This window comes from Centruroides sculpturatus, unplaced genomic scaffold, assembly GCF_000671375.1.
Source record: "Centruroides sculpturatus isolate CEXI.00-Female unplaced genomic scaffold, Cexi_2.0 scaffold85, whole genome shotgun sequence".
Classification (NCBI taxonomy): domain Eukaryota; kingdom Metazoa; phylum Arthropoda; class Arachnida; order Scorpiones; family Buthidae; genus Centruroides; species Centruroides sculpturatus.
Window position 1 is genome coordinate 487079 of NW_019384798.1, and position 25538 is coordinate 512616.

The 25538-nt window shown below is 32.9% G+C and overlaps 1 protein-coding gene across 1 annotated transcript; it reads right to left on the reverse strand.

Annotated features, from left to right (window-relative positions):
* Nucleotides 1–8063: 8063 nt before the first annotated feature.
* On the reverse strand, nt 8064–20570 carry LOC111629464 (cholesterol 7-desaturase-like). The gene is made up of 8 exons (XM_023373383.1): nt 19684–20570; nt 15389–15577; nt 15151–15325; nt 12824–13111; nt 12743–12776; nt 8972–9205; nt 8440–8613; nt 8064–8354 (listed from the first exon to the last, which is right to left on the reverse strand). The coding sequence occupies exons 1-8, from the start codon at nt 20117–20119 to the stop codon at nt 8199–8201; spliced, it is 1686 nt and encodes a 561-aa protein (XP_023229151.1). The 5' UTR covers nt 20120–20570; the 3' UTR covers nt 8064–8198.
* Nucleotides 20571–25538: the final 4968 nt, after the last annotated feature.

Consider the following 25538-nt stretch of genomic DNA (forward strand, 5'->3'; position numbering starts at 1 on the left):
CAGTCGACCTCACCTATAACACTGTTGATAATTTCATTTTATATGAATTCCATGTTGTACAAGTCACTTAGATTTTACAAATACATGTGCTGGGCTGTGAACGGCTCACGTATTTGTAAAATATAAGTAACTCGTACAACATGGAATTCATATAAAACGGAAAAATCAACAGTGTTATAGGGGGTCGACTGTAATGATTCTAAATTCTGAATACAGGTAGGCCTCCTACAATGCGATAGATACGTTCCTTGAAAATACCACGTTGTGGGAAATTGCATTATAGGAGACACCAACTTAATACAAAAACTGGGATTTGGTTCTGAAAAGAGAAAAACTTGGTGTTTGAATGGCGTTTTTTGAATTTTTCAAACCAGCCATTGCTAGCCACGAATTTAACACTGGTTTCATCAGCTGACAACTGTCCCATTTGTTTTAAATAATCAAATATTTTTAAGGCTTTGTGTTTAAGTGCAGTTTTATTTAAAGGCAACTGTTTCTTGTTCATATCTTCTACCCATAATATTAGCGCTTGTTCCATTTTTTCTATTATAAGTGCTCTTGGGTGAGCAACATTTTTTGCAAGAATAGATGATCTGGATGTGGCCAAATTCCTAATCTTTTCTCCCGATTGCTTAATCGACCAAACAGTCAACTCATTTAAATTAAAATGCCTATTAATATCAGCTATCCGCTTTTGATTTTTAATTCACTCCAAAATTTCTTTGTTTGAAGAGTTATAAATTTCTTTTTTAATGATGGTCCTTTCTTTTCATTCGGCATTGTTATGGCTAAAATTTTTTCAATCAGTTTTGTGGACAGTAAAAATTGCAAAAAATAACTTTCCTTCACTATGTTGTTAAAAATACACACCCAATAGAAGTTTATACTGTATTTTGGACCATTTTTGCAGTTCCCACTTATTGAAAGAGTATAAATGATCGAAAATTTAGTGGTATATTTGAGTGCTTATGGTAACTGATGCACATCTGTCTAGAAACTGGTCTTCTCCTGAAACTTTCAAGGGAATAACACACCAACGTCGACAAACAGCTTTTTTCAAGGACATTTAGCTCTGTATGCCGAACTGCGGCTTTATCGCGTGATCCGTTGCGATTTTTCTGTTATGTGAAAGGTAATTTGTTTCTAAATACTGTAAACCGCGTTGTAAAAGTACTGGATAGTAAGAAAATTTCTGCATTTTTCCAACTGTGTTGGAGCAAAAACATGTTGTAAAGGTACTGCGTTGCAGGAGGCCTACCTGTATATGTATCCAAATGGCTGAGTATTTAAGATGGCAACTTACTGTACCCAGGATCGAATCTGAGCAGGTCAAAAAACCCCGAGAATTTTTCTGGGATGGTCTGTCCAGATACGTCGGGCCCCAACCCTCACCACCCGGTTACCCCACTGTGGGCCTGGCCAAACACATAATGGATTCGCAAAAAAAAAGACACAGTAGTATTAAAAAGTTGGAATGTACAATTGTTCTATTTTTATAACAAAAGATTTACAAACATTGAATTTTATCATGAAATTCATTCCATTTACAATTAAGTCTTTACTGTAACGTATCATTTATTGATTAATTCAATAATTCTGTTTTTCAGCATTGTTCTAATACAACTTCAATCTGGTAATCTTTCTTGTGACACACTTATTTCTTTATCAATGTAGTTATTGCATTCTTCATACTTTTAGGAATATATATAAGAAGTATTAAGGTACTACATTTTTGCACCCAGATTCAGTGTATAAATTTCGTATATTAATAACAGCACTATGAATATTCACTGCAGAAAGCGCAAAGCAATAACCGAAACTGAAGATATTCTTTAAATGGAAGACTTACGATAAATAGAATTTGTAATAATGACGGCATTGAAATGATAGATTACCGGTACGACTCTATTGTTATGGGAAAAGTATGATGTACGGGGGCAAGACAATACTAATTTGAGAAGGAGAAATATTTTAAATAAAATAAATTAAAAATACGATTAAAAATTGCAATCCTGTTTTGTGACAATGTCGCAATAAATAATTGTTAGTTTCTAGGTACATTTCAACAGAAAATAAGTAATCAAGAATGTGGTTATCTTTGACATAATCTTTGACCCGTGGAACTTGACTTGTATATTGAGCAATTGTAATTTTTCATTGACATATAAAATCTTTATATCTGACCTTTCCCGGGCAAGAAAAGTTCTAACTGCAGTTTTGAATCTCAGAAGTAAATTCGGTCGTAAATGGTTTCGGTAAGAATATTTTCATATGCATAATATTAAGGGCAAAATTGGAAACAGTAGATTTGCACGGCATAAATTATTATTGCCCATTTCATTTATTGCCTGTTTTCTGTATTGTAATATAAAATTAACAGGGGGTGTGTGCTGGTAGGTACTGGTGCCGGGTTGCCAGAGGTACTGGTGAACTTTTAGTGGAGCTGGAATATTGTGTGTTAATGAATTGGAAAACCGAAAATAGACGAAAAATAATTGATTTGGCAAAGTGGATATTTACGAATAGATTATCATTGGATTTAATAATGTGTTTACTGTTGTGTGCCGGGATTGAATCAAATCTGGGATCTTTTCAAGGAATGAACCAATCGGATATGCAAAAATGGGAGCGTGGCAGACCACGTAAGGATAATTCCAAAGAGATGGAAAAGGAAAAGCAATTGAACGATTTAATGAGCGCAGATTTCTATCAAATTGAAGAGGATTATTATAAAAGCAGTCTTGAGGTTACGAGAACTACGAAAATATACGAATATTTCGAAACATTAAGAAACACAGAACCAAAGGTACAGGAAGAATCCCAATATACATTAAAATCGATATATGAACTAATATAGAAATTTTTACAGCTTAATATAGAATTACAAGGAATTAAGACAGATGTTAATTCACTGAAAGAGGAAAAATATTTTCGAGAATTGACAAAATCGTTCCAAAAGATAGATGAAATAGAGGAAATATCCAAGAATCACAGCCAAATAAAAGGTATTGTTGAAATTTGAAGTAGATAAATTTGTAAATGAAAGAAATAATAAAAATATCATAATTATAAATTTTCCGTTTAATTTGACGGACTGTTTAAAAGAAGTTAACCAGTCCATAAAACAGTACTTAAGAATAACACATAATTCTATAGAAAGTGCACTTAGACTAACCAAAAATGAAATTAAACCTACTGTAAAAATTTCATTAGATTCCTTATACACCAGAAATTTAATTCTTAAAGAATTCTGGAAAATGAAAGTTAACTTCGATAATGAGAAGATGAAAATAATAATAATAATAATAATATTTACTGCAGACTTATTTAAGAAATCAAGATTTAGGAGAAAAATTTACAAGCAACAATCAAACAAGAAAAATTAAACGGAAATAGAATAATAACAAGAAATTATTATATAAAGGATAACAAAATACATACATACGATGCTAATTTGAATAAAGTGGTTCAATTAATTGATTTTTAGGAAAGAACTGATTAACACTCCAGAACTAATAATAAATGGTTTGAAAGCAGTTACAGACAAACGAAATGTCAAAACAAAAAACAGAAAATATGGAACTAGACACTAACAATGTTGGGGGATACAGATAAACAGATTAACAACAGTAATTTAATTGACATTCCCCATTTAAAAATAACATACTCTAAATATAGCACCAAAATATTTATAGGATTTTGGAATATCCAAGGACTATAAGAAAAACTTTATACAGATTCTTTAATCAGTATGTTGGATTTGATCATGTTCCTTTTGTATTGTTTTTCCAACGACAATGTAGGTGTTAAAATAATTCCCAGAAATTTGATCTCTTGAACTATTTTTAATTCTTCGTTATTGAGGTAAAAGGATACGTGTTTCTTAGAAAGTCTGGTTCTATTTCGGAATATCATTACAAATGATTTACTAGGGTTGAATTTTAATTTTTCACAATACTCATTCACAGCACACATTTCTCTACGTAAAGCAGCAGCTGTTCGGGCAATAATCACTGCCATTTGCATAAGATATCGAATTTATTACTTGTTTCTCGAATATAAAACCATCATCTTAAAGCAGTCATTAAAATCCAACGTATAAAAATTAATAAACAGATGTGGTGACCAGGTATCACCTTGTAATAGGCCTCGGTCAATATCAAAAGCCGGCTATTGAAAAGTATCTTGTTTGATCACCACTTCGTTGTAGCCAAATAATAATCCTATTATTTTTTATAAGGTTATCTTCTACCGGTATTTAATCATTTTCCTTTGTAAATTTGAGATAATCACTGAATCATAAGCTTTTTCGATATCTAGAAATATGGCAAACACTTTATGCCTTTTTTTACAAAGTTGTAGTTAAATTATTGCAATCAAAACAAAGAGAGCCTATTGAGTGCCCCCATCTTTAATAAATATAGTTTCTGTATACAATATTCTCACATTTTCTAAATATTTTTCCAGTGATTGTTCTGAGTGTTTTTCTAAATTGTTGCAGACTCTTCTGTTTCTTCATTTTGTAATAGTAACATTTATTATCATACCATCTTTGTTCGAATTTTGGTATCATATTCTTTATACACCTCTTAAACCGATAGGATTCTAGTAATACCATTAGATTATTATAATTATTTATCGGTTCTTTGTTCTCTTCCTGTAATAGTGTATCATTAGCATTATTTTCAATTTCTCTTAAAAAACCTCTGTTTATTAAATTTTCGTCCTTTATCCTTAATTAATTCTTCATTTTGTGTCGATATCTGAAATTCGTTTATTCTGTCTGTATTTCCTCTTAATTCCAATTGTATCACGTGAAAATGATCTGAATCATCTAAGTTCAGTACCTTCATCGTTATACACTGATCTATAACAAATTCAGAGCAAATAATATAGTCTATTATAGAGTTACCCATACGTACTACAAAAATATATTCAGAAGGGAAATCATCGTTGACCCTACTATTTAAAATGAATAATTCATTTTCTTGAGCAAAGTCCAGTAGGATTTTGCCATCTGTATTGTTTTGTCTTTAAATACACTCCAATTATTAATATTGGTGCATTTTTTCTTTTATATTTTGAATCTAACTTCTCTCCAATTTGAGCGTTGAAATCACCTATTATCCACAAATTAATTAAATTAGACCATTGTGCGATGATTTTTTGAATTTCTTGAAAACGACTTTTTATCAATTGAAGTGGGGAGATATACGAGTATGATTCCAATTCGCGAATCTTCCCAATTTGAATTAAATCTCTGCCCGGTATCTATTAATTAAAAATAAATTTTTCGGTTATATATCGTTGTAGTAACGCATCAATTTGTTTCCTGATTAGCAATAAAAGGCCTCCAGATGGTCGAACAAATCTAATTCTTTGCACTTTGCTAAATAATAGTACAGTATATGTTCTTGTTCTAGATACTTCTTATCTTCCTTTTTCATTTTGATTATATGTGTCTCTGTAAGACCAATAATTGAAAGAATTTTCATATTTTTTAACCAATCGCCCACTGTACATTTGTTTTTGTTTCTCTTAATTTACTTTACTTACATAAATGCTGACTTTGCAATGAACTACTAATTTATATTTTGCAGGGCTTCAAATGGAGACATAGAACACTGCTATAATGTGTATTTTTTAAAAAGTGGTTTAACATGAAAAGTAGATGTATAAAACACACGATTCTTAAATATTAGATAAAACGGATAAAACTTATTAACCGTGGGTGATTCTAGATAAGAGCTGCGATTTTATATATTCTTCCCATTGACACACTCACACATAACAAGAAACTAATAAGAATAGCATACTTGAACGGTTAAAGTAATAAGTAATTTACCAAAATAATATAACCAAATAATATACTCGAAATAATTGCTAAGTGTCGTAATCAAACCACTCCCATTTTAAATCGTTATTTCATTGGTAGGAAATAAGCGAGTGTGAGGGACGAACAGACCCTTAATAAAGTGTTATTTTAAATTTTAATTATTAAAACATTCCATCATCTAAATTCGAGCGTTAGGCTAAAAACCATAAAATTTATTTCCCACGGAGTTGGTTCCTTGTTCAGGAAGATCCAGCTAGTCAGAGATGTGTCACCCGGAACCATTAATAACCTCCTGACCTCCTGGGAAAAGCCCAAGAGGAATAACAAGAGAAAAGAAAAAAAACACCCGAGGTCAGTCGTCATCCAAAGTCCTCCTACAAAAGTCGTCCTCAAGGATTAACCCTGTGAACCCGAATCCAGACGTAAAACCCGTGCACCAGAATCCAGAACCTAAATAACACCGTGCCTCGTTAAGAATCTCACCCCACTTCCGTGCTTCCACACCTCCGAGCTCCTGTTAACGGACCAGAATTTGAGAGAACATTCCATCGAAGTCAACAGTGTCATCATACTATAGATCTGCGACTTAGAAGAAAGGTATTTATCAACCCGCGATTCGGTTGTAAACTTTCTCTCTCAGCGGCCTAGTATAATTAAGCCCGATAATATGCCCGATATCGAATATATCTGTATTTTCTTTAGTACTTATTAAAATTGTTATTTATTTGTTACTATGGAGTCCGAGTGAGTCACTTCCTCGTCTCTCTCCTCACCTCTACTCCGAATCCCATCGCTCACCCGCTACCGCTCGCGTGACATAACGTCGCGATTTCCGAGTCCTGCGAGACCATCCTGACGTGGTTTCAAAAAGACACCGACCCTACGGTCACACGAGTTTTCGAGGGCTGTTCAAAAAGTATCGGACCTTTAGTCGGCAAAAATACATTTATTGATTTTGAGGTACAAAACCCTAAAATCCTCTTCAAAGTAGTTTCCTTGGTAGTGTACACACTTCTCCTAGCGCTCCTGCCATTGCTGGAAGCACTGCTGGAACGCAGGTTTTGGAATGGCCATCAGCCGATCCGTCGCATTACGCACGATGTCTTCTCTCGACTCAAAGCTTGTTCCTTTTAGCGGCATTTTCAGCTTGGGAAACAGCCAAAAGTCACACGGAGCCATGTCGGGAGAGTACGGAGCGTGACGAACCACAGGAATGTTGTGTTTGGCGACGAAAGTCTGAATTAGATGTTATCACGTGATGCGTTATCACGATGGAACTGCCAAGCTTTGGTCGACCACAGATCCGGTCGTTTGCGCTGCACAGCATCACAAAGACGACGAAGGATCTCCTAGTAGTACTCCTTTGCGATAGTTTGGCCTTGTGGTGCTCACGATATACCACGACCCCACGGGAGTCGAAAAAACTGTCAACATGACTTTGACATTGCTGCGGACTTGCCGCGCTTTTTTGACCTCGGGGATCGTCACCGAAAGCCTGTTGAATCTTGCGAATGGTTTCCGCTTGGGTATCGTCAAGCTTTTGGCAAAATTTGATGCAATATCGCTGCTCACGTTGTTCAGTCATTATTCAACTTACTGGAATCCGACGAGCGCTCACTACACGTCCTCACTCATAGGTAGACTGCCAGCGACTGACGCTTCCTGCGGGCAGGAAAAAATTCAGGACAGTGCATGACTGTCTCCTCCACATCTCCACCGAAGGAGGCCTCCCGCGCGTCATTGGTTTACGCGGGAAAAATAAAGGTCCGATACTTTTACACCTCGTATGATGTGAAGTGTATCCTAAGACCTAAAGTATTCCGTTATACAAATCAATACATGTATGTTTTTGAGCTAGTTACATCAATAAATACATCTGAAGTCAACTGATTTAATTAGTAGATTTCTTTTTTACCAAATCCCTCCTGATTCCTACCCATTTCGCTATGTAATTGTGGCTCATATGTTATATCTGATTTTGTTTAAGCTAAAAGAAGTATTTTGTGAATAACAGATAATATCGTATTGTGTCAGTGATATTTCTTTAAAAGGATTTTTTGATGTTGATCAGAGATGTTTTATACCTGTGTACAAAAGAGCCTTTTGCCATCGAAAGAACAACAATCAATTAGAATAGTAAGCAATCAATTTACTTTATTTTATATCTTATTAAAAGAACGTAATTAACGTAAAAAACAAAATATTTTATGAATACAATAAACCATTTTTTAATTGTGATTTTGAGTGGTTCGTTAATTTTAGCACTATATCATGAATTACAATATGAAAATCAATCGTGAAAATTATTAACGAATAGAATTAGTTTCATCCATAGCTTCTATAAATATAAAACGACTTCCAGTTACCAATTGAGACTCTTTTCTTCAGCCCTCGAACTATTTTTGCTGTAAAACTGAGCGTACCATTTTCTGAATTTGGCAATTGTCCTGTCTTCTGAGACGTAAATTGGATTCTTCAAATACATTTTGTAGTTCCATATGCGAACGTCACGCTCAATCTGTTAAGATAAATATATTTTATATATTAAAACAATATCTAATGAATACCTTTAAATTTAAATTAGTGGAATTTAGATATTTCACCAAACGGGATTCCCAAAACATGGCAACATGATCAAGTAAGGTTGAGAATCGAGAAGGAGAGTAGTAATGGCGGATGAATCTTTGTCGAAACGGTCCTTCGTTTATAATACTTTGTACAAATACACTATTTCCGAAATCACTTTGCAAATACGAATGGATTATTGCTGGGCCAATCTGAAAAATTAAAAATATTTCAATACAACACAAATGCGATTTTATGAAATTATTTCATTTTGACATATTCTACATATTTAGTTTTCTAAATAGAATTTATATTCAGATAAACACGAAACAGTTTAAATAACATGGTTTAATCTTTGATTAATTTCGAAAGAGTCTGATCATAATTAAACAGCAGTTATTAACAGCTCACTGTACAACAAACTGTTCTCCATTTATAAGTGAAATTTGGTAGACATACTGCTTAGGGTATATGTGTACAGCTCGAAAAATATCTGTTTGATAATAAAAACATGGCCACTTTTAAAAAACTATTCATATATGCATAAACAATAATTTAATATTTAATTACCACTTGGATTTCAAAGTTTGTACGTAGAACAGATATTCCAAACAATTGAACGGCCGTATTGCCTGTATATTTGTAGCAGTGGGAATTTGGTGTGCATACTGGAGAGCAGGAAATCTTCCACATATTCTGGAAAAATTTCCACCAATTTTCTGGATGCAGAATGATTCCTGACGTAATACCATATTTGTGAAGGCAATCGAAATGAGCGAAGTCTGATCCGTTTTCCATAATCTCCTGTAATGAAAATATAAAATAAGAAATAAGTGTGCCGTCGATTAGAGATGAGTGGGGTAAGAATACTCAGTTTTTATACAATATAAATTCCGTGTCAGAAGAGTGAAAATCTTAAAATTTTCGCATAATAATTCTCAAACTATCTTCCCTAATATTTCCCACGTTTTTATTAATATTTTGAATATATGTCATGTAATAAAGTTTCTCTTCAAAAAATTACTAAAGTGCGTATATGGTCCGGCAAAAATGTACAGGAAAGGTTTTACAAAAAGTTATACAGAGTGTATTGATAAATAGAATTTAAAGAAAAACAACAATTATTCATTAAAGTCAATCCACACTCACAGTCAGAGTGAATAGTTTTGGTAAAGCATTTGGGATTATTTAACCTAAATCGTAAATACGAGCCAATCAAAACAACAAGTTAGAAAATGATTGTAATATGTGGTAGTACTATGATTAAACATGTTTCAGAAATAAGGAACATTTTTATCATTTCATTTTCTGTGTATATATTAGTATACATTTATCTATATATATAAAAATGAATGTATGTGTGTATGTGTGTGTGTCTGTCTGTCCTTCATGCATTACCACACCGTTTATCCGATTGCCGTGAAACTTTGGGAAGTTGTTTAATATACTCCCGCGAAGGTTTGTGGCATAGTACGATTGCCATAAAACTTTGGGAAGTTTTTTATTACATTCCGGCATAGTACATTTAACCTACGATAGATGGCGCGCGTTTACACGAGCATTTGAGCATAGTTTGTTCGATCGATTTCAAATTGTGAAAACCATTTCCCCCCTTCAAAAATATCTCTATATATGCATTTGTGAACTGTTATTTACGATATTTGTAATAGTTTTTGTTTAATCACTTTATTTCGATTTTTTTTTTTTTTTGCTAATTATGTATTCGCTCGAACTTTGTTAAAACCTTAACTGTATCCCGAACAACAACCGAAGTTGTAGGAGGAAATTCGCCTATTTTACCGATCTAGGGATCCCCCCTTTTCCAAATTTTAATATCAACTCAAAATAATTTTAAAAGACAAATTAACGGTTTATTATCCAACTATCAGAAATTTCACAACATGCCAAGGAAGAGAGGAAGGAGCAATTAAATAATTAAAATTATAAAGGATTAAAAAAAATATATATAAATGGGGAATATCGCACTTCTGACAATTGCTGCGAGTGTGTGGGCTAAATTTGGAGAATCCGTGCTTCTCCCGTGGACAACTGTATGTTGCCGGCTCACGCGTCAGAATATCTTCTGATTTATTCGTGTTCGCATCAGACGGAAAAACAAAAAATATCGTGTATCCACAAACACTCCAATAAATAAATAGAATTGAAACGACACTTTGAAAAGTTTTCCCGATGAAAATGAATAATAATAATAAGTTTCAATAAAAATGATAAAATGTAAATTGAATTTTATTATAACGAGTTTGCTTGAATTTCGTATCTTCTGAGATCGCAGCAATGCGCGACGGGTAAGCTAGTTTATAATAAGACTTCATTGATCTAAACCTTAAATGACATTTGATAGAAAAGTACTTTTTCTGTGTGTCAAATATCAGCTACAAATATCCATCATTGGGCTGCAATTTAAAAGAATTGTAGACATATAAATTCCAACTGTCGTTTGTCTGTTCACATGTCTGTCTTTCCTTAATTTAATATTTGTAATTAAAGAACTTTTGCATATTTTCCACTTCTCGCATGGGAGTTCTTCCTTCTCTTCCTCACATCCTTGGCAGAAAACTTTGAATAACAGTACGATAAATTATAATTTAACTAAATATATATACAACAATCAAATGTAATTGCTATATAATCAAAATTATTTATCCTTCTTTTTTCTATGGGATATGGATATAATCGGTTTCCAGTGAGGACATTGTCATAAAGCTCGCAAGCATTCAATGAATAGCGACTAGGGATTGTATACCGGTTTACCGATTTACCGGTTAACCGATAAATTGACAAAAAAACATTCGGTTAACTTACCTGTAAATGAAAAATCCATACTAGAAATTTCTATGTAGATAATATTGTGTTTATAGATATTTAAATGGGCTAAAGGGACATTGAAAAAAAAAACAAAAAACAGGTAAGTGTAAGCAACAATATATCTCATTATTAATTTTATGTGAGATAGTTTTTGTTTAATTTTAATATAATGACCATTCGTCCACCAAGTGTTGAATTAGAAAGGGTATTCTCAGGATCTGGATTATTTTGTACAAAAATTAGATCAAAATTAGGAGATAAGACTATAAATAATTTAAGTTTTTTGAGAAGTTAATTTTAAAAAATGGTAATCAATAAAATGGTATTAGGTACAATATACTTTTTCTGTTGTATTTTTATTTTTCTGTATTATTTTATTTCTGTTTATTTTTATATTTATTATTATACAGTAGAGCATCGATTATCCGACCCCCGATTAACCGACACCTCGGTTAACCGACCGTCCTAGTCGGCAAATTTCAAATGTCTGCTAGTGATGTGGCGCTACAATATTTGGCTATGTCTTGGCTACTTTAATATCATTTTTACGTGTTTTAGCTGGCAACACTCATTCGACCATGAAAGGGCGCCAGTATTTAAACGAGGCTTAATTTTCTAATTTTTAACGACAATAGCGACGATTATTATTTTTGAAAATTTTTGTTAGGCATAACATCGATGAAAATTCAACGCGAAGTAGGTTAATAGCGATATACTAATATACTAATTACATGGGATATAATAATATACTACACTAATAATGGATTTTTTCATACTTTTCGGTTATCCGACTTTTCAATTATCCGANCTATATTTATTATTATAGTTTGTTTAGAATAACACTTTAATTTTTATATTTTTTATATTTGATATCTTTGAAATAAAAATGTGAAATGGAAATCATAATGACTTATATTTTTTATCACCTTAATTTTATTTTTCAAGAAAAAAATTTACCGGTAATTTACCGGTAAACCGGTATTTTAATTTTCATTTACCGAATTACCGGTAAATGAAAAAGTCGGTAAATTTACAATCCGTAATAGCGACAAAACACCAGCAGGTAAAAACCAAACTTCTTGTGTAAAAATGATCGTTTTCAATGTAGCTAATAACAAGCGTTATAACCTGACAATGAGCGCGTCTACACAACCGTTACTAGAAGACGCTGACAGAGCTGGCCCTACCATAGGACGAACGGAGCAGCCGCTCCAGTCGCTAGGTCCTAGGGGGCGCCTCAGTGGAAAAGAAATATAAAGGAAAAAATTTTTTTTCACTTTTCGATATTTTCGGGGGGCGCCATAATAGGATCTAGCTCCATCCTAAAACTTGCCTCGGGCCGGCACTGGGCGCTGATATTATCAAGCAACGAATTTAACAATAAAGTTTCCCGCTTACCATACACACGCTTTTGTCTGAACTCTTTTTTTTTTTCGGATTAGAAACACCATTATCCACGTAAAGTGATTTATGAATAACTTTTTCCGGTTTTGTTATTTGCGTCTTCTTTCATACAGTATCTTTTTCTTCATATCTCCTATTTTTGATTCTAAAGTATTTTTAAACGGTGAGCTTATTATTTTGAATTTTTTCTGCTTTCCTCCTTCTTTGTTTTGTAATCTTCCTTTATGGAAATGGTTTGATTTCTGCGGGGAAGAGAAATCGTTGAGTCTAGAAGTAGATGGAACTGCATCTATTCCTCCAGGCGACAGTGTTTCTTTATTGATTTCTCCACATCCTACAGCAGATATCTGTGTTTCCTTATGAACGTGCATACCTGTTACTGTGCAAGGTGCAAAATCCTTATCTGTAAACACTCCAGGATCCATAGGCAGAATCCCACACATCTTAGAAGTTTTGACACCTTTGTCCACTGAAGCACACCTACAGATAACGGTGGCGAATAATTTTGCTTTTTGAAATTGTGTGATGACTCTTTTTGAATTACTTACAGGCCAGTTGTTTCATGTTTCTGCAGAAATAGTATTTAGCACATTACAAAAGCAACGGTACAGTGTTTGAACTTTGTGGATGCTTCTGCGTACTCAAAAGCTAATCTTCTTCGCCTTTTGAATGTAAGGGAAATACGTACAAAATGACATAGGCAACATAATTCGAATTTGGCGGTCTCAAGCGCGCAACTGACCACGACACCACATTATCCGAGCGGCTTTTACTGACCTGTCAAAACGTGAACGCACTCCTCTCATTCGCCCGGGTGTCATGGCCGACGACAAGCGTTGATACGTTATGAATTTTTTTCCTTGCAACAAGTTTTTGTATAAATGGTAAGTTTTTCACTATTTTATCTATTTGTGTAGCATTTATTTTAACCTTCAAGAATTTGTTGTTGCACTTAAATAACTTTCTCCATTAAAAATATCATCTTTGTATTTATTTTATAATTTTGTTTTTTATAACGCTATATGGGCAAAATGACATACATAGGCAACGGACATAATAACATAGGATATGCTCCTAGTATGAAGGCAATTAAATCATAAAATGAGCACAAAGCTCAGCCAGAGAAAAGGAGACGAAACGTTGCTAAAAAGTTACTTGAAGAAGACAGTGAAAAAGAAAATTTTCCTGATAACTCTCAAGATGATGAAGAGGACTGTCCATGCATATATTGCAATGATCTTTTTTCTCGATCTAATCCTGGAGAAGACTGGTTATAGTGCTTAAATTGTTTGCGTTGGGCTCATGCTTCTTGCGCTGACGTTTCTAAAAGAACCAAGCGTTTCATTTGTGAACTTTGTAATTTTACTCAGTAATTTTATAGTTTTTACGTGTATGTCATTTTTTCCTTACGTAATGTATCATTTTGTCCATAGCATATGGACAAAATGGATTTTGGCTGATCTCAATTAAATTAACAATATTTTTTTCTATTATTTTTATATTATAAATGTTTATTATATTTCATAGATAAAGAACCAAAGATGATTGGTGTAGAATATGGCAGAGCTGTGATTTACCAATAAAGAGTTATGAACCTAAAATAGAACCATATGTCATTTTGTACGTATTTCCCCTAAGTCCATAGAAAGACATGTTCAGAACTTTACAATGACAAGCTAATTATCCTTGAAACAATCAATACTCCAATTCAATAGCGATGTTATAATTGGGGTAAAAGCTCGCATGAGCATTTATGCCTCACAGTAGAATGCAAACATTTTCCCCGCAACATCGTTTCTTCAAAAACAGATACTGCAATCTACATCTAGAACATTTTTGAATGTTTAGTCCCACATAATGCATACAAAACACGAGTTTATAAATATATCTAAGGAATGATTTACATAAGTTTATACATAATCATTAAGTAAGATTCACTTTTTATCTATGTAATATAATATTTTGAATGTACATACTATAGTATGTGAAAATGATTTCATAACTTTTCATGCTAAGTCGGTAATTATTAAGTTTTCGATAACTCAGCAAGTGAACTTGTAAACTAACTCAGTAATGCCAACATGACATTTATACAAATAATTATATCTTTCATTACAATATTAAATGCGTAGAAGAAATCACAAAAGTGTCTTCTTTTAAATCTTAACGTCCTTTTCACATTCGGGAACTAACAGTCTTTACGACGGAGTCGACCTTCCTTTTTAGGCTACTCTTCCGCCTCAATATGTAAAACACGGTTAAAAAATATTCCCGAGATTGTGCCCGACTCCGCCGTAAAGACAGTAAGTTCCCGAAGTGTGAAAAAGACATTAAGATTTAAAAGAAGACACTTTTGTGAGTACTTCTACGCATTTAATACTGTAATGTATGAATTTTGTCCTGGCATGTGTTAATTATATATTTTTTAAATTGTAAATTATATCTTTATTGCAAACTTTTACCCGCCGCGAAAGTTTACCCAATTCTACTCTACTTGCTATAATTTTATTTGTAAATACCTGAATGTGACCTTAATGTGTTCAGTACGTCCTTTATAATGCCATAATCCGTCTTCTATTTCTGATATAACTGCAGGTTTCCAGAGTGGGGGTTGGCCTTCTGCATGATGCCAGACGTAAATAAATCCGTTTTGCTCGATTGTTTCCCAACATTTTATGTTAGCCGCTTTTGGAACTAAATTGAAATGTACATGAAATAAATTTTTGTAGTAAGTATATAATTTTTAACAGCCTTTACCTTTTTCGGTGTAAGGTATTTTCACACAAGAACCATCTTCTCCAGAGAATCGCCATCCGTGAAAAGGGCATTCGATGCAGTCTTCGTGGATCTTGCCATCGATTCCTAAATTAGCGCCCAAATGAGGGCAATAAGCGTCCAAAACAAAACTTTTACCTGTTTTTCCGCGAAATATAACAAATTGTTGACCTGTAAAGTAGTCAAAATTATTATTTATTAAGTTGTAATAATGAACTTTTGAAGATTTACTATTCTTCATGTTATATTGTGTAAATGAATTTAACTTATCTTTACAATCAATGTTTGTAATTATTCTTCATACAATTGTTGTAGGATAAGGTAACACATCATTTGGGACACCTGTGAAGGAGAATGCCTTTAATGAGGACATCCTTAAAAAAACTAGCCCCTATTTATTTTTTGGGCATGTGAAAAAAGCAAGGGAAACTCCACGTGATTAGGCATTGTCGATACTGAAACCCGCTATTAACTACAAGTGTTTAGTGTTTTATCCAGTAGGCTACTCTGAGCATTATACAGTTAAATAATTAATCTATATTTTAATGGCAATTATCTATAGTATGCCATTATCAACTATAAACACACATCTCTATATATAAAACTTTTAACATTTTCATTTACAAAAAGCCTACTTTTATAATGAACTTATTTTTAAAATTTCAGACTTTCAGTCATTGAAAATATTTTCTTGTGAAGCCGTTAGTTTCGATACAAGATATAATACTTGCAGCTTACTTAAAACATAAAATAAATAAATAGTCGAAGCATTCGACAACATAAAGATAATTTATGTTTTTATCTTTACTTAGGAAAAGAGTCGTGCCGGTCATCTAACTGCATTCAGGGAAAAATGATTGAATAAAAATAATAACCTGATTTTCGGTTTGCACCGAAAGTGTGTATATAGTTAATTGGCCATACGCTTTCCACATCTGGTGTCTTTCATGAATCTTACTCCGTTCTCTGGATTAAAGAACAGAAAAACGGACGGACGGACGACAGCGACAATTTATAGGTTCACAATTTATTCAAATTACAGCCCAATTAAAGATATTTGTTTCATAGCTCTAGTAAAAAGGAAAGGAAATATCAACCAGCTGAAATATTACATTATTACTTTTCATAAAGGGACAGCAGCAGACTTACAAATTAAAGCCGAGTAATTATAGATTAATTTTACGTTATAATTTTAATTACATTACAATATAGAAAATGATAATATAAGTGGAATAATGAATGAAAATTATTTAGGCTGTGCAACACGATCATTTCGGATGCTGCCCTAAATATTATGCATATGAAAATATTCTTATTTGATTTAATCAATTTACAACCGAATTTATATTGAAGATTCAAGATTAGAGTTAGAAATGAGAATTTCTAACTCTAATCTTGCCTATTGCCTATTTTTGCTCAGGAAAGTAACAGATAGGGGAAGGTGAGGCAAGATGAGAATGTTAAGGTTTGAAAAGTCATAAGATGGCAACCACTTTGATGAGAACAATATTTTTTTTATTCTCAGCAACTACAACATGTGGTAATATATAATTCAAAATTTAATTTTTGAAAAACGTTTTTTCAAAAACAAGAAAATTTAATATTTTAAAATTATATGTAAATGCACCATCTTGCCCCACCCATGGGGTAAGATGGGGATATTATTTTTATATACAAGAAGGACAAATTAAAATGGTTAAACTGTCGTTTTCTTCAATATTGGCACAAGAACAGTGTTCCCATTTATCACAACGGCTACATTTAGCCCAACTCTCTGTAGATACAGAGTATAGCTTAACCCTCCACAATAGAGGCATTCTGTGTCATTTGTCTTTTGTTTCTTGTTAGGCCTACCCTTGCTGAAGGGGCCTATTTGTCGTCTCTGCAGCAATAAAGTCTGCCTTCAAAAATACTTCTGGATTCATAGGCCATATTCATGGTCAACCTAGGGCTAGATGGGTACCCCATCTCGTCCCCAACGTACACTTTTCATACTGACTGCAAACACAGGTAAACGTCCCGTCATTTCAAAACTAAACAATTACAGTCTTAAAGGTTACTTCGAATACCATAATATCTTCATCTAAAAAGTAATGTAAAAGTTCACAATGATACTTACTTTGTAGAAACTTTTTAGCAGGCATAAAATTAGATGAAGTATTGCTGAAACATGAAAAACGTATCTTGCTTCCAAACAAAGAGAGCGATTTGGACGTTCTCTTGTCCCATGATCCCTTTTGAGGTTGACATTTAGTTACCCAAATAACAGCTAGATAAAATCACATTAACCACAAATAAACAGACGTCTCCGTCTTACCCCATGACCCCATCTTGCACCACCTTTCCCTATTGGCTGCAAGAGGACTTCGACTTGTCGGTTGCCGAGAAAGCATTTCCCACAAATGTTTAATATGCGATATGTCTGGCAAACGGGCAGGCCAAAGAAAAAGTGGTATCTGCTGTGCCTGAAAGACGTATTCAATGGTCTTGGCAACACGAAAGTCGTGCAATACAGTATTCTGCTGGAATATATCACCAAGAGTGCTCTGAAGAAAAGTTGAATTCTGCTTCTACAAAGATCCTGAAGTAGCAGTAACTGTCGAGATACCCAAGCCTCTAGTAAAATACTCTAAAATACATGCTGGAAGATGGCGTTCATCACGATTCCCTCTAATTTGTAATCAGCCATTTCTGTGATCCAATCGGGACTTGCCTGAAGAGTGGAATTATTACCAATCGGCTCCCATTGTATATAATTATGAACCCATTGTAGCCTGAGGCGACGATGGTCTAAAGTCAAGGAAATCTGTCAGAAAGGAATGCGTCCAACTAGCCCTCTTTGAAGAAGACAGTATCGAACTTTGCTTTCGGATAATGCCACACCTATTACAGTGCTCGTATGCTGTGCTAACACTTGCGATGACACAGAACACTCAATGCCACGCGTTGAGGTTTCTGCCATCACGTGGTGTTGTCACATATTTTAAACTACTGCCGAATGTTCCGTGTACACGGTTCATTTCGATCTTCAGATTCCAAACACGCATGGTTGTCGTAGTGTTTTGCACTATACGAGAGGCAATGTTTTAGTTTGAGAATCCGCCTTCGTGCAGGCCAACCATGAATGCATGTTCAAACTCCGTTTGTTAATATTACAACTTTTGTCGTTGAGGAAGTAGTGAGTCCTGGAAACACTTTTACTATCCGCAATGCAGTCCTCGTGTGCCACCTCAAAAGTCCTGCATTGATGCATTACGAATGCCACGAGGACTCCACTAAGCCTACACATCTGCAGTCACTGTTCAATTTTGATCATAACACTGATTTACATATCCTGCAAGTTTCAAGTAATTCCATGGTGATGCCAGTTTTATAAATAATAGTTCATTTTTAGAGTCCGGCATTTGTATAACATTGTTTAATTATAACACTTTTAACAGTAAATAACTGAATTGAAAAGCAATGATTTTAAAATTAATTTTGTGTGAAAGATGTTGAAAAAATTAAGTCAGAGTGAATACGTTTCGTTGAGGCAACTGCGATTTTTTAAATCGTAAATACGGGTAAAACAAAAAAACAGGTTACAAAATGATTGTAGTATGTAGTAGTTCTATGATTAAACATGTTTCAGAAATAAGAAACTGTGTTAGCACATTTTCCTTTTTAGTGTATATCTTATAAATCATTTATTTATGCAATTCGTGCGATTATATAGATGGTGAATTTCTTTATTGATCTAACTCTTAAATGATATTTGATAAAAAAGTAATTTTTTATGTGTGTCAAATACCAGTTTCAAATATCCTTAATACATCACTGGGCTGCAATTTAAAAAATTGTAAACCTATAAATTTCCACTCTTATCTGTCTGTCCTTCCTTAAACTCGAGAACGGAATTAGATACACGAGAGTCAAAATCAGATATGGAAAGCGGTTCGGGAATAGGTCCCGGTTAACTATATAAGATTTTCCAGTCCAGAACGGAAGTAATTTCAATTCAAATATATTTCTAACAGGAATTAGATAGATGACTGACACGACTCTATAGTTAAAGAAAAAGTATGATGCAAGACACTACTAATTTCAGGTGAAGAACATATATTTTATGTTAAATAAATTAGAAATGTGATCAAACATTGCAGCCCGGCAATGTGATTACGTCACAATAAATAATTGCTCGTTATTGTAATAGTTATCATTTTACGTTATAATAAAAAAATCCTTAAAACGAATACTAAAATGTCTTACATTAATGAGTTTCATATTTAATATCCTACCAACAGCAGTAACAGGCTTGCACTCTCCAGCAGATAGATCTCTGGATTCCAACAAAGTTATCCATCCATTCGGATAAGCGGGAGGAATTTCATCTGGACTTCTCGATCTATTTGTTTCTTTCAATAACTGCAATCGTTTCTTATATAATTTACTGGCACTTGTTCTTCGATCGTTATAACCAATATCCGTCATGTCCTGCATAGATAAAAAGTAGTTAGACTGAAGGTAAAGTTTCTCGAATATTTGTTTACTTTTACTTACAACAACTTTGTTATGAGTTGACAATGAGAAATATACAATAAGAATAAGAACAAATAATAAAAAGAATAGATACGATTTATTCATAATTGTTGCGTCGATGCACTGAAACATATCCAGAAACCAGGAATATTTACACAATTCCTTAGTTACAACGTCGTTGAGAAAGATGAACATTTTACAAGGATTATAACCTTGAAAATATCTGAAACGAGAAATGTTAAATAGATTAATCAATTGTTATCAACATTAACTAAAACTCACTAATTTCAATCAAAGCTGTTTCTGTCAATAAAGCAACATTGGCACAAATTTGTTTAACTGTTTTTGAGCAGAAAGTAAAAGCTGCTGGTATGTCAGAAAGTGTTTTTTCTGTGTTCGAAATACAAAGCAACCGCAGGACCACTAAACGTGATCTTTTTCACATATGGTCTGTTCTGAAATGCATGAGCCACTATGAAATAAATAAATTAATAAAGAAATAATAAGCATATTATGGAACAGATTCCCAAGCGGACAGAAAGAGTTTTAATGTCACTGGAGGATATATATAAAGCTTAATTTGTAATCAATCACCTCTTGGCCCAATTAGTCTAACTCCAGATTTCCTCTAATTTTGTCACACAAACTGTCTTTTCTTCTCCTTTGTATTTTTATGGAAAGAACGATACGAAATAATAAAAATGAATTGAATATTCGTTTGATCAATTTATTTCTATTGGTTTATGATATCGTATGATAATAACATTATCAAAAAACAGTAATAAAATAAAAATATAAATTAATTTGAAGTACAGGTAACCCCCGTATAACACGGCACTTCTATAGCACGGATTCACTCTAACACGGTTCGAGAATTGGTACCATCCCCCGTATAACACGGTACTTTTATAGCACGGATTCACTCTGACACGGTTCGAGAAATGGGTAAAACCCGCGTACAACATGGAATGTAATGAATTTTTACATACTTAAGTACTAATAGTTCACGAAAATTATTATTTTCGTGAACTATTAGTACTTCAGTGTGTAAATTTTCTTTTCTCGTCTCCATACAAATGGTCCTTCGCGAAAATTGTTTCAATTTTGTCATATCTCGACGCTTCTGCTTCTGGTGTCGCCAGATATTTTTCCCTTATTCCATAAGTGCTTAGCATCATATAAAAAAAGTTATAAAGATCTTTTAACTAGAAGCAAGCAATCTAAAATGACATACACTTTTTGCAAAAGGTAAAGCATGAATCTGAAAATAATGCAGAAAAATGCTCAGAGGATAAGGATAATTTGCCAAAAATAAAACGCTCTCGGTTAATAGTGCTTTTAGTGATGACAAAGAAAACATTGTTTAATTTATATTAATATGTATCACTTAAGAAAATTTTAATAAAGATATTTAACTTAATTATGAAAATATAGTAGCATGTTTTTTAATTTTTGGAACCTAACCCTCCTTTTCGTACTAGTTCTTTGATTCGCATAACACGGATTCGCATAACACGGCAATTTTTTGGAACGTAACTACCGTGTTATACGGGGGTTACCTGTAATTTAACAGTTGTAATTAATTTGTATAGTATAAGCTTGTCCTAAAATCATAGAAGCATCTCAGCAGATAAATTGCACTGAATACTAAATACAGCACACAGGACAGTATAAAATACAGGAGAGAAGTAGATTACGGATGAATTTCTACAAAATATTCTTCTGGACTTCATGATGTAAAAAAGGTTTTATCATGGAAAAGAAAACATTACTTTTTCAATTTGAACAATGTTAAATCATTGAACTGTAGAAACTGCAACTTTCAATAATGGATATTTCTAGAAGACTAAATAGTTTTCATCAAGTTGCAAATCATATGAATTCCAGCGGAAAAAATGGAAAAGTCATATGGAAGATATCGTGCACCGATTTCTCATCAAAATAGAGTAATTTGCAGGGAAATTACCTATTATACTATGAGTCTGTAGCAAAATATATCTTTTCTAGTCACGTCTGAAAATCAACAGTGTACTCAGTTATCAAATCATGTAATTATTTATGAAAATAAGAAAATAAAACAAACTCTGTCTCTGAATAAGAGCTACATAGACAAGGGCTAACTATAACATGATGTGGACTGGTTAATGGCAACAAGTTATTGGAGTGACAAGAAGTAATTCAACGTATGGGTCTTTCTACTCTTTTTGCATGGGCCAGAAAGCTAGAGAAGCTGTTGGAACAATATTTAAAAAATAAATTAACTCACTGAACACGTCAGCAAGACGCCGAATGTGTAATGGCGTGGTAGGCATGTGGATGAGGTGGTATGACAAATTTAGGTTTTATCTTAGGTCGTATTAATACTGTAGAAATGCAGCACGTACTATATGGACACTAATGCCATATGCAGAAAAAATTGAAAGGAAGCTTTTCGAATATCTGAAGATAATGTAATATGAACCCACTCATAAAGTAAAATCAACTTGGGACTGGTTTGTTTGCAAATAATGCACATGTTATGAACTGATTCTTACCATTACCTAATGTTATTCCTATAGAAAGCATATTTCGTATTTTACGAAAAGTGTATATAAAAATGAAAAGCAATATACAATAGTGGAATTATTAAAAAAAAAACAAAAAAAACAAACAAAAACTGATTTTTGCACGAAATCACAGATAAGAGGGAAATCTTACTAAAAGAACGTCGTGTAGATATTATATATTAATTACTTTGTAACTCTAGTTTAGGAAGTAATTAATTGGTAAGGCGAGTTGGAAGATTTTGATAAAAACAATGGTCAGTAATTAAAATGTATATTTATTGGCATCAATATTTACAATAATGAAACTGATTTGTATATATATATTATGAATTTTTAATATATTCATATATATATATATATATTATGAATTCTTAATAATCTTTCATACATAGGACATACTTGCTCCAAAATAATAAAGCTATTTCGGCATAAATAATGAGTGATTCCCATCTATATATTAATTAATGGAGGATTTCAGATTTTATGAAATTCATAAAATTACTGTGCGACATAACAGAAATCAATAATCAATTTCAATGTGCTTATTATTTTTTTATTGATGTTATTTCCCAGCAACTATAAAATTTCGAAACAGAATGTGTACAAGTCGGCAAGTCCGATGTGATGACCAATCCAGAATTTTGTAACTCGACCTATGTTATAAGATATTTGAGGTCAAAATTCACCACTTAAATTCTATGAAACTATTGCCGATTGTAATCTGTTCTAGCGCTATGTATCAATCGAGTTTACGATTGCTGTCAGTTTATATTAACCCTGAGTTGAACGGATTTTAAGAATTCCGGTAATGAATGTCCTGGATCTGAAAGACTTACGTGATACCTACGACGTGTGTAGTAGATATGACGACTAAGCTCAATAATTTGTAGGTATCACGTTCGGAAGAATCTACAATTTTCTACAACGTGTTTTTGGAGGTAAACCCATTAATGACCGCATATTTTCAGAAATTTCCTGTTGAATACGGGATGATTTCCCATTGTCGGAGCCTGAAGGACCGAGATATTTTTTATAAATAGAAAAATTCGCATAAAAAATACAAAACTTCTGACCTAATTTAATTTTTAAAAATGTTTTGCATAACATTGGTGGCTTCTTGTCCATGTCGTCGAATTTTTTATTTCCCGGCTGTAGAAACAAAAAAATTATACATATACATAAGTGTGTACCCACTTTTATACATAAGTGTGAGATAGTATGATGATTACTCAAAAAATAACCCCCCAAGATTTTTACATTTTCGAACTCAGGGTACCTTGAAATCCAAAAAACATTCCATTTTTCTGTATGTACAGTAGACCCCGCTATAAAACGGGTTCATATAATACGGATTCGTATATAACGGCAAAAAATTGCTATCGTATTCGTATAAACACGCTAAAAGAGACTCTTATGATACGGTAAAACGTCATCGCCGACTCGTGTCGCGACAGGATTGGTCGAATCTAGACCAATAGCGGATATTGCACAAACCGTTCAGTTTAAACGAGCAGCGGACCTACTAAAACCCATTTATTATTTAACAGCCATAAAAATTATATTTATATTAATGATGTCTCCAAAGTTCAGCAAATTTTTCGCAGAAAAATAATTTATCAGGAAACACGCGCCCGCCGTTCAATGCGCCGCTCCACGACGAAGCTTAAGCAATGGCGTCGTCGAACGGTTCACACTCGGTACGTAAACCTAAAATTTTTTGCTTATAGAATAGTTTATATGGATTATTTCCAAAAAGTTATACGTGTTTTGGAAATGTTGAGTCAAATTAGTCTAGAATCGATTAATTTTATGGAAAAAACCTTTCAAACAGCCGTAGTCCGTAAACTGCACACGTGCCGGGCTGTGATTGGCTCATGTATTTAAGTGATCGTAAAACACAAATTCATATATAACGGAGCGTATCTACCGTATTATAGGGGGTCTACTGTATTAATTTTAGTGTGTGTGCGTGTGTGTGTGTTTGATGGGATTTTGATCACGCTGTTTGAAGCTAAAAAGTGCTCTACTTTTTGTCGAAAAAATTTTTGAAATTTTGCAGGCAGGTTTGTATAATGGAAGGATTGATGCTGTTAAATTTTTGTGGTAATATTTTTTATTGAAATGTTTTTTAAAATTTTGATTAATATTTCGTTTTTTGCTAATCAGAAAGGTGAACATACAGTATATAAATTTTGTTTCGACTTTGGACTACATTTCCTCACTTTTCCTAATAAAAAATAATCATAATATAAATATTTTGTTTCTAAAATTTTTAATAATTTTTCCACTTTTCGCTATCGAAAAAAGTGGAATAAAAACATATTTTGCGTTGACTTTACACAAAGATTTTCTTTATTTACTAATCGGAATAGTGAAAATAAAACATTTTCTTGGCTTTTAATTAAAAGTAATTCTCTTCGCTAAAAAATTAAATAAAAATAAAGATTCTTTGTTTTGACTTTTAACTTACATTTTCTCTCTGTGCTAATCAGAAAATTAAAAATAAAAATATTTTGTTATGACTTTTAAAACCTTTAAACTTATACAATTAGAAAAATATAAATAAGATTTAGTTTAAATTTCTAAGACCTTTTCACTTTGCTAATTAAATAATAGGAATAAAGATATTTCATTCTGACTTCTAAGAGTTTTTTACTGTTGCTAATCACAAACATGAAAGTCAAGCTATTTTGTCTTCAGTTTTTACTAAGATCTTTTTTATTTACTAAGCCGAAAGGTGAAAGTAAAGATATTTCGTTTTGACTTTTTGAAACTTTAAGTTTCACTAATCAGGGAAACATAAATAAAAATTATCTACCCGTATATCTGCGCAGATAAGACGATAGTTAAATTATTTAATTAAAAAATGGCACCCAAAATCTGGGGTCGTATTATAAGACAGATACGAAAAAAGTTAGATTGAAATTTATATAAATTAAAACCATTATAAAATAAAACAAATCACTCACAAATGTGTACGGGGTACAATTTTGTTCACCTTGTTTGAAGCTTAATTACTCCTGTGCATTTTGTGGAAAATATCTGAAATTTTGCAGTAAGTTTTGTTT

Coding starts and splice junctions, on each gene's coding strand:
- LOC111629464 (XM_023373383.1), bottom strand. CDS start 20,119: ATGTTCATCTTTCTCAACGACGTTGTAACTAAGGAATTGTGTAAATAT. Junction 15,578..19,683: donor CAAGCCTGTTACTGCTGTTG/GTAGGATATTAA, acceptor ACTACTTTACAG/GTCAACAATTTGTTATATTT. Junction 15,326..15,388: donor AATACCTTACACCGAAAAAG/GTAAAGGCTGTT, acceptor ATTTCAATTTAG/TTCCAAAAGCGGCTAACATA.